At 41.1% G+C, this 13,206-nt stretch overlaps 1 protein-coding gene across 1 annotated transcript in view; it reads right to left on the bottom strand.

Moving 5' to 3' along the window:
- The window catches only part of LOC135484042 (uncharacterized), a 37,937-nt gene extending 25,633 nt beyond the window's left edge, over positions 1-12,304 (bottom strand). Inside the window, exons 1-4 of the mRNA XM_064765107.1 lie at positions 12,180-12,304; positions 11,115-11,212; positions 10,333-10,472; positions 9,575-9,657 (exon numbers count right to left, since the gene is read on the bottom strand). Of these exons, the coding sequence (XP_064621177.1) occupies positions 9,575-9,657; positions 10,333-10,472; positions 11,115-11,212; positions 12,180-12,258 (400 nt within the window). The 5' untranslated portion in view covers positions 12,259-12,304. The remainder of the gene's footprint in view (positions 1-9,574; positions 9,658-10,332; positions 10,473-11,114; positions 11,213-12,179) is intronic.
- Between the last annotated feature and the right edge of the window lie 902 nt (positions 12,305-13,206).

Below are 13,206 nucleotides of genomic sequence, written 5' to 3'. Positions count from 1 at the left end.
AAATCATATAGCAGTGTCGTGGAGATGCAGCCGTACGGAGATGACGTGGCCATTGAAAAGATCGAATGTGTCGGTCATGTCCAGAAAAGGATGGGGACGAGACTGCGAAATCTTAAAAAGTCATTGGGTAAAAAGAAACTGTCTGATGATAAAACACTTGGGGTGAAGGCCGGCTAACAGACACTCAAATTGACAAGTTGCAAATTTACTACGGGCTTGCAATTCGTCGCCACCCTGAGGACAAGGACGCCATGAAAGCCGAGATCATGGCTGGTTTTCGCCACAGCTCCTCCACCGACGAAGACCCAAAGCATGACAACTGTCCAATTGGCACCGAGTCCTGGTGCAAGTGGCAGCGGAATGTTGCCGAGAGGAATGGCTTGAGGGAGAAACTAAGGAATGCTCCTGGAAAGAAGAGGTCAAAGAAGTCGATAGAACAGGAGGTGGACAACGAGATCCCGAGATTCCAGCACAAGGACCCCTTGCCGCAAGCGATAGTCGAAGTGATCGAGCCAGTGTACAAGGACCTGAGTCCGGACTCTTTGCTCAACAGATGTCTTGGTGGCCATACGCAGAACCGATGCGAGTCGATAAACCAGTTGATTTGGCTTCGGTGTCCGAAGACGGTATCCGGTAATAAAGGCACTGGAAAAAAAGGCACTGGAAAAAAAGGTACGGAAAAAAGGCACTGGTAAAAAAGGCCCTGGAAAAAAAGGCACTGGAAATAAAGGCACCGGTAAAAAAGGCACTGGTAAAAAAGGCACTGGAAAAAAAGGCACCAGAAAAGCTCTACCTAGGTAAAAAAGGCACTCGACCAAAAAAACTTTAAAAATCAAAAAGAATTTGGTGAATCCTTGGGTCCTTGTACGTTCTTTTCTGTAAATTTTTCTTCCTCGTTTTTTCCTAGATGTACAGGAGGTAGGAACTTAAGTAAACTTAAAGGAAACAATAATTTATTGTTGTTCACGGATTTGCCTAATTTTTTAACATACTAGACTTACATTTTAGTCTAAGGGTTATATGGCGGAACGGAGAAGGCTAATTAGGAAGTCACCTTAGATATAATCAACCATAATTACCTGTTAATTGATTAATTAACTGAATGACTTACATGTAGCTATTAGGCATACAGTAACTTGTACATGTATATTTGATGAGTTTTTCTACCACGAAATATTTACTGTAATAGAAAGGTATGTTGACTGAGCAGTATTTATGGTGTCCAGTATGTACAGTAGGCCTATGCCCTTCCCAAAAGTTGAAACCATGTTCTAAATATTAAAACAGTTCTTTTTCAACTTCGGAGGCCATTCTTCTAAAACAGAGAAATTTTTAATTGTTCATATTTCATGGCTTCCATGTAATCTTCATGAGTTTCTTTGTATGTGTAGTTTCGTGATGGCTTCATCATGGATTCTTTGTTGGTGATCCTGACTGGCCTCCCAGAAATTTCTTTGTTTAGTTCTTTTCATGGTTTCGCATGTATTGTTTTAGATCGTCTTTCTTCTTTACTGCAATTTAGTGATGGCTTCACAGAAACATATATAAGGTGGGCATCAGTTAGCCATTCAGTATCATACAAACCAGAGTGCTGTGACGATCATGGAGCTGATAACGAACAACAAGGGAGGCCGGAAGCTCTGCTTCAATGGTTTTATGTACAACCAACAGAGACAGTCCAACACGTACATTTACTGGCGCTGCACAAAAGTAAATGCTGGCTGCAAAGGCAGATTGAGATCAAACTTGAATATGCAAGATCTGCATTTGTCTTCACAGCACAACCACGATCCAGACCAGAAGAACGTTCATGTAACCAAAGGAAGAGCCCAGATGAAACGTTTGGCTGCAGACAGCGACAGCAAGCCCAGCCAGATCCTTTCAAGAATCACGGCAACCATACCAGCAGATGCACAAGCTTTTTTGCCGCAGCCAGATACCTGTAAGAGAACAATCAGAAATGAACGTACCCGCCACATCCCCGTTGAGCCAGATGATATCCGAGACTTGGTCATTCAAGGAGAGTGGGCTTTAACGTCAACTTTAAATGATGCTGCTCCCGAAGATTTCCTGTTGTTCGACAATCAGGATGACAACAACAGGATTATCTGCTTCTGTTCCCGTGTCCAGCTAGAAGTCCTCGCGAACGCTGATAAATGGTTCCTAGATGGAAATTACGCAATGTCGCCCAAAAACTTCATGCAGGTTTACATTATTCGGGTTCCAGCTGGAGAGGTTAACGTGTTGGCGGCTGGTGTGTTGCTTCAACGAAAAACTACAGAGACTTATGCTGAACTATTGAATACAATCAGTGACAAGTGTGAAGATGCCTTTGGGTACACTCCGAGTCCCAGAATTTGCATGATAGACTTTGAGTTAGCCGCGGTAAATGCATTGCGTGATGCCCTTGGAGAAACGGATGTAAAAGGGTGCTTTTATCACTTGACGCAGTCCACTTGGAGAAAGGTACAAGAACTTGGACTTGTAAACCGGTATAAGGATGAGGAAGATTTCCGACACTTCTGTGGAATGCTCGATGGACTCGCTTTTCTGCCTGTTGGTGATGTAGAAGATGGCATGGACTACATTCAACGCATTGCCCCCCCCCCCCCACAAAATAAGTCCCCAATTGCCTCTTGGATTACCCTTTTAAAGGCCAACTTGGGCAAAAGATATGTTGGTTTGTATAAATTGATTTTCATTTACCTATCCACTAGAGCCTCGCAGATAACATATTCAATTGCTGCACAACGGACACGTTCATAAGAAACGCGACTTTAACCCCTTAAATGCACCCCTTCCAAGCACTACCAGCGCAGAAAAAACCCTCTGGTGGAGAGACGGGCCTATAGGTGTCTGATGCTATGATTACATGCTACTACCCAAATTTACAAAAAAAACACCATCATCATATTCATCAGAAGACCACTATAAATATTGGCCACCGAGGATGGGATGCATATGTTTTATTAGCTCGCTCCTAAAATGGCAACGATACAATACGGTATGGTGATTTCTGAAAGAAAAAATGCCGAACCCTCATATTTTGGGGGTCCACAGCAAAACAAATCACGACAGGCAGATCCCTGAACTACGATATATCTAAGTTCATTTACTTGTTCATTTACTTTAAGGCGCAGGTGGACTACGGTCACAGCCGGTCAAAAATATAAAAGCCCGTATCTGGACCAGCCAAAAAAAAGGACATTTGGCCAACCCTAATCATACCAAATTAATGTATGCAATGTATAGACACAAACGGTATACCTGGGAAATGTGTTTCTGTTTGGTGCTTTTGAGATATGGGCTTTTATATTTTTGACAGGCTGTTCCTATATCCAAGTAGGAAAAATGAAGGGAAAAAATTACAGAAAAGACATACAAGGACACAATGATTCACCAAATTCTTTTTGATTTTTAAAAGTTTTTTGGGCCGAGTGCCTTTTTTACCCAGGTAGAGATTTTCTGTTGCCTTTTTTCCGGTGCCTTTTTTACCAGTGCCTTTTTTTCCAGTGCCTTTTTTTCCAGTGCCTTTTTTTCCAGTGCCTTTTTTACCAGTGCCTTTTTTTCCGTACCTTTTTTTCCAGTGCCTTTTTTTCCAGTGCCTTTATTACCTGGCTTCACCTGCATATGCCCTACAACAGCGGGAATGTTGTGAAGTATGCTCGAACATATGCCCTTACCAAAAACTCACCCTCTTCCATTTATCACTATAGACGAACCAACAACTCCGTCAATGCAATTACTGCAACTACCGAGACGCCATACATGAGGTCATCAATCATGTCATTAGACTTCATCTTCACCCCAATGAAGTACCATTTTACTGCGTCAGGTGTAACACCAAACTGAAAAACAGCACAAACGCTCGGAGACACACTGCCAGGTATCACCGCAGCGACTTAGGGCTCCCATTCACCCGCACATTTGCAGGCCTGCAAAGAGACTGGGATTACAGCCTGACAAAACTCCATGTCCGCCCTGTTACCACACAAGGTGTACTTCTGCCTGAAGATCTCAGACTTCTCGTAACTCCTGCCGTGAGTCACGCTGTGTCAGTCGCCCCAGGAACCGTCCCTGCTGTCGTTTCACCGCTGAAGCTGCCAACCTCGCAAAACACCCCGAGCAAACCAGCCACTCCCCGTACACCGGAGTTAGACTCATTTCTGGTCAGGTACGCCAATATTCTACCAGAACCACTTCTTTCGCCCCTGAAGTCACCGACCTCACCAATCACGTTAAGCAACCCCGCCACACCTCGGACACCATGGTCCGACCCGCCAGTTGCAAACAACACGTCGATGCCTGAGACGTCATCACCAGTTTGCAGAAAGACGCTGTCTTTCGATTACCTCAATGCCAGCATGACAACGATTATGCGTCAACTCTTTGATTCGCCGTCCGTGCCAACTCCACATGCCCTTGCGACACCAGTACGAGACACTGCCTTAGTGACCGCTTTGAACACCCTTACAACAGCACAAACCAAGGCCACCGAATTGGCTCAACTCTCATACGACCAGAACACCCATATTCTTCATACCCTGCAGCAGACCAATTTCCGATTACAACTCGCCAGCATGCAAGACAATATGGAAGGATCACCGGACAAAAATCGAATCTCCAAATTCAGGGACACTGATTGAACATTTTCAACATATGGACTTCAAACTCAATGGAATTAACAATTTTGTTATATATGAAAGTGCTGAGATATTTAGTTTTCCAGTTGTGCTGGTCATTGAGACTTTTGGACATGTATTCGATTAATTGTGCTTCGAGCAGTTCATCTCATGTGATTAACCGGATACCTCGTTATCTTTCTTAATTCATTTTCATTTCATTTAATTCGATTTAATTTGATGTATACTTATTTTATTCTTGTCACTCATTTATTATGTATCTGTTTCCTTAAGTTCTATTATTGTATACTTCTCAGGTATACTGGGACCAGCCGATAACGAAAACTAAGATCTTCCCATATAACTATTTAATAAAACGCCTTCTTGTGTTGACTAGCAGATTTCTTGACATTTCTTTCGCTGTAACACGAATTTCGGCTTTCACCTTAACACGTTTTTTTCTGGTCCGAAATCCGCAGCAGCGATAACAATTAAAGATGCTACACACAATGTAACATTAAACAATAACCCGATGAAACGGCGCTAACAATTATTGATGAGGACATCAATTTTCGTTTGTGGGGGCAATGTGACGATATTTAGAGTTCTTGCATTTGCTTGTATTAACTGAATATTTTTCGTCGTCAAAGTTTTGCATATATCTATATTTGTACAGTATTTGTAAATTTTACAATTCCTATATTTCACTTGGATTTTATATGCTGATGGGGACATCAATTTTTCGTTTGTGGGGGCAATGTGACAATATTAGGAATTGCTTATTAATATCTGTAATTATTATTTCTATGTTCCTCCCTAACCCTGGTGAACCCAGATACCCAGGATCGTTAACCGTTATGAGTTTCAACACCTGCTTTCTTAATTGCCCCTTTCCATTGTTTTATAATCTTTATCTTTTAAGCTGTTTGACCCCTTTTATGATCTTCCTGATTAGCAGCTGGTTACTAGGCTCCTGCCCTTGGCCCTGTCTGATAATCTTGTACTGACGCTGCTGTGTACTGATTGGTTGTTTCCTTAATTACTGAGTGCTAGTTGGCTCAGAGCCTGATATTTGGCCTAGGCTATTTACCCATTAGGGGTGTGTATAATTAGGTATAAATAATGATGTTCAGATGTTTTTAGTAAGTCCTGGCAGATCCAGAAAACGAACCCTTTACCCTCTGTAGCTAAACAAGATATTTCTCTTGAAAAGCGCCAGAGCATTTTTAATTGACTTCACCCTTGACCTTACAGCATGGTAAGATTCTTTTATATGATCTCTTGTTGATATTTTATTGTGCGCCTTATTTTTGTAATATTTTAGTGTCGGTTGTAGATATGAGGTGAGAGGGACGTGGATAATAAATAATGTAAATATATATCTTAGTTGGTTTAGTCTTTGGGTTCGAGTTCAGAGTTGCACGAAGTTTTTATGGTGACAAATAATATAAGCCCTTTTACCGCTACAGTATAGACTCCCCCAACTGTGAGCAAAAATCATAGCTGATTTTGAAGAGGTGTGTAACTGCAGTTGAATTTTGCAATTTTTGGCGCTCTTTTTAGATAGGATACGGAAATCGGTGCATACTGCCTGTCGGAACTGATGATACAAGATAACATAAGATGCAAGCCGCATCCTGCTACTTAGTAGGCTCCGCCTACCTGTATTCATTAACCAATCATAATAAAGTTAGTTATAGTTAGACACTCAATGCGTTCAGTTCGCCATCATCTCAAGTAAGACCTCCCCGCATGACACGACATTGGTGCCGTGACCAGGATCACGCAACGCAAATTCCAAGATGACTGACGAAGAAAAAGTAAAACGCTACATACAAGAGGTGGCAAACGAGCTGCCATTACGAAATATTCTACAAGTGATAGAGAAACTATGTGAAGAGATCAAAGTGGACACTACTCGCGGACACACACGTGTTACCGAAAAGATCGACTCGGCATTCGCAAAAGCCAGCTTATTGCCCAATAAGTTGAAAGAAGTCCTACGTATCGATACCGAAATAAAAGCTACCAAGTAGCGTTGTCTGAGTGATGTCACAGTCGCTCTCATACCGTAATGAAAGTTAACCATGTGCGTTTTCCTGATGAGTAGATCTGTGAACTTATCCTTATTTGGCAGGAGATAGGGGGATTTTGCGTCTGCAGCTATCTGTGCGTTGGTTAATCTCCCGTTGAGGCGGATTAGCTTATCTGAGAATGAGAATGATACACCTGACAGAAATGAGGCAGCAGGTGAAGATGACACAGCAGGTCAAGAAATAAATGTAACACAACCAAATGTCCCTGCACCACAAAGGCCTATGTGCAAAGCCAAAGTAACCGCCAAGCAGCTGATCAAACAATGGACAAATGATCTAAACATCGATGACTGATATGCTATAGTCAGTCATGAACTCTATTTGCATGGATAACAAAGACTGTTTCAGTGATTATGTTTTAGAATAACATATAGTGATTTTAGGCCATCATAACATTGGCATCATAAACTCATATACTCATTGTACGCATTCACTGGATTTCTTATTGACTTTTGTAATCTACACATTCTTTGAACTACATTGTTTTAGCATCCTCCGGTCACTCGTTTAAGCTCATATTACGTAAACCTTGTTTACAGTACTCGTTAATCATAATTGCCGGCCGGGAGGAATGTCGGAACTGATGATACAAGATAACATAAGATGCAAGCCGCATCCAGCTACTTAGTAGGCTCCGCCTACCTGTATTCATTAACCAATCATAGTATAGTTTACTGTAACCTTGTGATATGCATGTGTTTGTTGTTTTGTAATAAAGTTAGTTATAGTTAGACACTCAATGCGTTCAGTTCGCCATCATCTCAAGTAAGACCTCCCCGCACGACACGACACTGCCTCCGTGTATTTTTATAAGGCACTCCCCATTTTTGATCGTCTTTTCGTGCAACCGCACAAACTTTCTGTGCAAGATATGTGAATTTAGGAGAATCAAAAGATAATAAGAGTAAAATAATAGTGCATAGTGGTGTATAGAGATGTTGTTCTTGCTCTGATGGTGCTATTTGCCCCTTGCAAGCGACCTGTGCTTTATGAAGACGACTTTTGTTAGGCCGCCCTGTGACCGCTTTTTCGCCATGTCCTTATGCATGTGCGCTATCTATGTTAAACTCGCGTACTGCAATAATAATACAAATGGTCCTCTAGGAGTATTTTTTGTGAAAGCGGAGTGTGCAGTATATAACACACTATTAACTTATTACTTACTGACCATTGAAATCGGTGAGAGCAGCAACCTGCAATCCATATTAAACTGGTTTTAAATATTGAAATTAGTACGGAAAAATCCAGTCACCTTGACTGGAATTTGAGCCACAGATCTTTTGATTGCCGGTCCACTGCTCAACCAATTAAGCTATCGAGATTCCCTGATTTTCTGTACAGAGTGACACCATTATGGAACCAACTGAGATTTTGACGTCCATTTAACTCATAATAGTTGGCAACAGACCATTTCATTATATGTGAGTTGGACGAGTGTTACTTAACATTTTGTGGTGTCTGATACAAGGACGATGATAAAGTTGCAAATGTTGGTTTATAGAAGGAAAGAAATGAAATTAGTACAGAAAAATTAAGTTGTTTTGACTGGGATTCGAACCACACAATGGACGTCAAAATCTCACTTGGTTCAACATAAGCAACTTAATTATCGTGGCTAAATATTAATTGCAAAGACCCAGCAGCGACTTGCTCGTTTGCGGGGGAGATTGCTAAAATTGTCCTGTTTTCAGGGAAAGGAGGTGGTACGGATATATACAAATCCAGTTTAGTGTTTAGGCATCTGGTAAAAATAAATGTTTATGCCGCTTGACTCAGACTTCAGCCGAAGACATTTTGATGGTTTTTGCCACAGACATTAGGGTATACACACCTGCTCAGCCTTAACTCTTTCACTGCCAATAACGTTTTAAAACGTTATTTAAAATATGTCGCTAAATTGCCAATAACGTTTCAAAACATTATCTCAGTGTTTCCATCAACCCATCAAAAGTTAACCAAACTATTGATTCTACGTTGATTTAAACCTCCCGCCATGTCTTCGGAAGTGTTCTCGGAAGCATTCGGCTCAATCTCGTCCCCAGGAAGTGGGTATTTCGAGTCAGGGGAATTGGTGAAGATAGACCAATCTGAGATCAAATTGCTTGATCAGCCTGATACTGATGTTGATAATGACCAGTCAGTTGGGGGTAATGATATAAGTAGTAGTGACAATGACTCAGGTGATTGTGGGCAGGGGGCGCAGCCTGCTGCAGGAGGGAATCAAGCTGCACGTGGCCGAGGGCGCCCTCAGCTCTTGCTACAAAAAAGTGGTAAAAATGGCAAAAATGCTGGCAAGATGAGGGAATAACTTTAAAATAGGGCTGGCAGTGAAAGAGTTAATCATGTTAATGCAATGGGATCACAACCTACCCTAGAATAGGTATGGGTACATAGATTCACAGTTACAAGTCTCACTCGACAGATTTTTCAAAAAGAGCCAGGAATGATACACCCGCTCAGCCTTAAATCATGTAAATGGGATCATAACCTACCCTAGAATAGGCATTGGGTACATAGAATCACAGTTACAAGTCTCATTCGGTGGATTTTTTAAAAAGAGCCAGAAATTATCCTCCAAGCCCAGAGGTACGAATCACTGAATCTGTCTCCCTCACGATTGTAACCCAGGTTTATTTAGGAGATCTTAAGGCAGCAGCGTTACCCACTGGGCTGAGAGGCTCCTCAGGACCACATCAGTTATAATGCAGCACCAAAATATCCAGGGACATCAGCGATTTAGACATTTGTGAGCTGCTTTGGATTTGATGATTTTAGACATGATCTGGTTGGTTCAAGCTCGAAGCACATCACAGAAATCTTCAACCAATTTCACAGCAGCATTTGAATTTTCCAAACCTGCATAGGAACAGACAAGGATACCACATGGTAACCTGCTGACTATCAGACCATCCTCACCACCTTCCGAGGTACAATAAGCACTGGAAAATAAGATAGAGAAAACATATTATTACAAACACCAAGGGTTATTTTTTAAAGATTTGTTAATTTTCTTTCCAATCAATAGTTTCCATTAATCATTAGCATCACGCAATCTCTTGATCTGGGTTGGAACAATCATGACATTCATCATCAGGACCAGGAAAGTCTTGAAAATGCACTCCGCCATTGCATTTGCAACATGAACACATTTTACCAGCAGCAGACGATAAACCGTGAACGCTGAACTGTTTGCTGTGCACAGCTGGGAGCCTGTGGTAGTCAAGTGAAATCCCGTGGCAGCAATAATCAGTCCTTCACATTAGTCGTGGGTCACCTGGACCTGTCAGAATGCAATGGAGTTGCATTGCAGTATGGAGGGGTCAAAGCCCAGCATGTTTGACATGTTTGATGCCATCGCCTATTGTGCCCAGCACACACATACATGTTCAGTAGATTTGCCCAGTGCCATCCTGTCTGGGTTTGGCTTAATTCGGATGCAATAACCGTCCATCGCAACTGGGTTCTTCCAAGAAACAAAGGGTAATTTATCATCCAAAACCAATAAACAGATGGAAAACACCAAGATATAGCCAGGGTTTGAACCTAAGACATTTGGTTTACAAGGCCATCACCGGAAATGTAACAGATATTTGAATTCTTCGTCGGAAGCTTACCTACAGAACGACTTATTGTATATTTTGTAGCTGACGATCCTCCCATTTGCCAACACGAGTTTGAAACCTTGATTAACCAAGTCTTGTTCTTGAGGTCCACAAGAGTAGTGGAATAACTTGGAAAACTGTCCCCAGTTGCTCTGAATTGAAAAGAGTGATTTAAATTTTTCAATTGGCAAGTTTATCACCGACATAATGAGCGCAATTCTCTAGATAACAATAAATGCTATCCTAACTAAACAGCCTCATACAGCCCTAAAATATATACGCAAATTTTTCAACCTCGATTAAGTGTCCAAAATAGATTACCTTGACAAAAAAATATTTCCACAAGTTTTTCCTGCTTATGAGTATGACATTGATTTTTTATCAACAAAAGCATAAAGGATGACATCACAATCATCTTACCGATATGCTAAACAGCTTTGGCCCTTAACTTTGGGGTCAAGATAGATTATTTCACTCAGACTATGGCTAAGTGTTTTAAAGCCAATCACCAAAATATTGCCTAATTTTTAATCTGAAAGATTTTAATGCGATGGTATGCGCTTCATAACTAGTGTGGCCACCGAAAAATAAGGAGATTGGATAATTTTATGTAGTGTAAATGTTGTTCCCAAATGAATGTTCAGACTACAGTGCAACCACACTATACAACCATTTCCTTAAAATAACAAACACTACCCTGTGGACCACATATTTATACGGAAATCTGCATTTTCATAAATTGAGCCCGAGTGGTCAACCATGTACAACACATGTCAGAAATGCAAAAAACTTACTTGTTCTACAGAGTCCATCAAACCATAGGTATAAATGCCAATGCCATGGAGACTTAACAGGGCAACACCATCTAAGATACCTTGTTTGAGAAGATGGGCTGCAAGTGGAAAAAGAAAATGAAACAGGTTTGTAAAATCTTTCACGTACACCTCACTCGAAAAATGCCAGTTGTCAAACAAAATTTTATGAATTCAAAATCATTGTTTCAAGCGTAACTCTTTAAGGAACATATCAAGCGTGGGATGTACTTGATGACACTTGAGAAGTTGTGGACAAGTAATTTTTTTTATGTGGCCTTACTGCTAGCCATGATAAGATATAAACTCGCACAGTGCCGAAATTAATTAAACAATTTCAGACGGTTTAGACGATGGAAGACTGCTAGTAAGTAAAATGTGGAATTTCCCAACCGGCAAAGCATGGATGCAATCATTCCTGATTCCACGTTTTAGCAGTCTCCCATCTGAAATTTTTGAATTTCAGCATTTGTGCGAGTTTGAAGTTGAACCGTACCGTCATGACTTCCGAGCCAACTTCTTCTTAAGTGTCGTATTTTGGGCATACATGTAGCCTAGCCCTAGGCCTTTTCGAAGAAGACGAATCATGCGCACACTCAGAACATGTTCTAAGCCGACTTCGTCTTCGGACAATGCCTAGACTAGAGACACGGTGATCCTCACCCTGAAAATTATCAGGCCATTTCCCTCAATACATACTTTAGCAAGTTTAGGCTAACTTATTTAGTAACTAACGGACTGCATATTACATAAGGAGAAGTCGTGTTGTAGGCCCTGTTTGCAAGAGGATGGGCGATCTTTGTTCAATGTGAAACGCATGACTGGTCAGCGCCAAAGCAAACTTCGTCATGCACGTGTTGCTATACATTTGTCGTGTTCAGCATGCTGAACATGCATGCGCATGCAATCGCCAAATGCATTGCTGCTGTCATTGCACAAATGCATGGCGGTCAAAAGTAGGGTTTGTGTCACCCTTTCACCCAATTTATTTCACATGTTCGACCCCATCACAAAGATGAAACATATAAGTAAATATGCTAATGATACCTTTGCTAAATTCTTCCCAGTCTGAGTTATCTTTTGAAGACATTGGAAGGGATATTTCGCCCAAACTAGTGATAAACATCGCGTTTCATATTTTGCGCAAAAATAGATTTCATGACTCGGGTGAGTGACCCGTTTCCCGGGATTTCTTAGTTGGCCGCAGCCGTCGATTTGCACTTTGTAAATCTGGTGCGTATCAACTATTTGATCACATGTATGTCATGTGACGTCCTTTTGAGGTAATTCACTTGTTTCATCATGTTTGGCGTTTTGTATATGTGTAATTGGCCAAATGGTTATATTAGGAATATCTAGGGCCGAATTTACAAAGGGTGTTTAGCTTAAAACAGCGTTTAATGTCTGAATAGACAGAGTCAGGGCCTTGCAGGGTTTCTTCATGAAAACCGCATTAGGCCCTGAAACTGATTATGTAGAATTTACACGCGTCTAACTCTTAAAAACACCCTTCGTAAATTCGGCCCCTAGTGTTTTTACCTTGTCTCCTCCACTGGTTCTTCTGGGGAGGGGATTAAATCTTTTTGGCCATAATTTTTGGACTATGGTTTCCACATGTGCCCCTTTTAGTTTTTTTGGGCTTTTTATGGAAGTTGAATCTTTTTGTCAGAAATGTCATGATTTTATCTGAGGACAAGGCCCTGAAACCCATTTTAGGGGTAACTAAAAGATGAAGCTGTGGTTAAGTTGGCTACTAAATGAGACGCAAAGTAAGGACAATTGGTGAGGATAGATTCAAGAGCATTGAATGTATTTCTCGTATAGCTTTAATAATTTTGATGAATTGTGAGATGTGAGAAATCTCAATAGTCTGAAGTTTGAAAAGAGCTATGGTCTGGTTTGACAAGTGACAAAAATATTACTCATATAATACTGAGTGATTAGTGTTGTGTTAATCTATCTGGCCAGTCTGGTTCTTGCCTCGAGTTTCCCCTTAATTTCAGTGGCCTTATTTATTTATGTGATACAGACGTTAGTGACAGAGAAATTGGTATTTTAATTCTGTTTCACACTG

This window comes from Lineus longissimus, chromosome 3 (genome assembly GCF_910592395.1).
Source record: "Lineus longissimus chromosome 3, tnLinLong1.2, whole genome shotgun sequence".
NCBI lineage: Eukaryota > Metazoa > Nemertea > Pilidiophora > Heteronemertea > Lineidae > Lineus > Lineus longissimus.
This window is presented reverse-complemented; position numbering and strand designations above follow the sequence as displayed.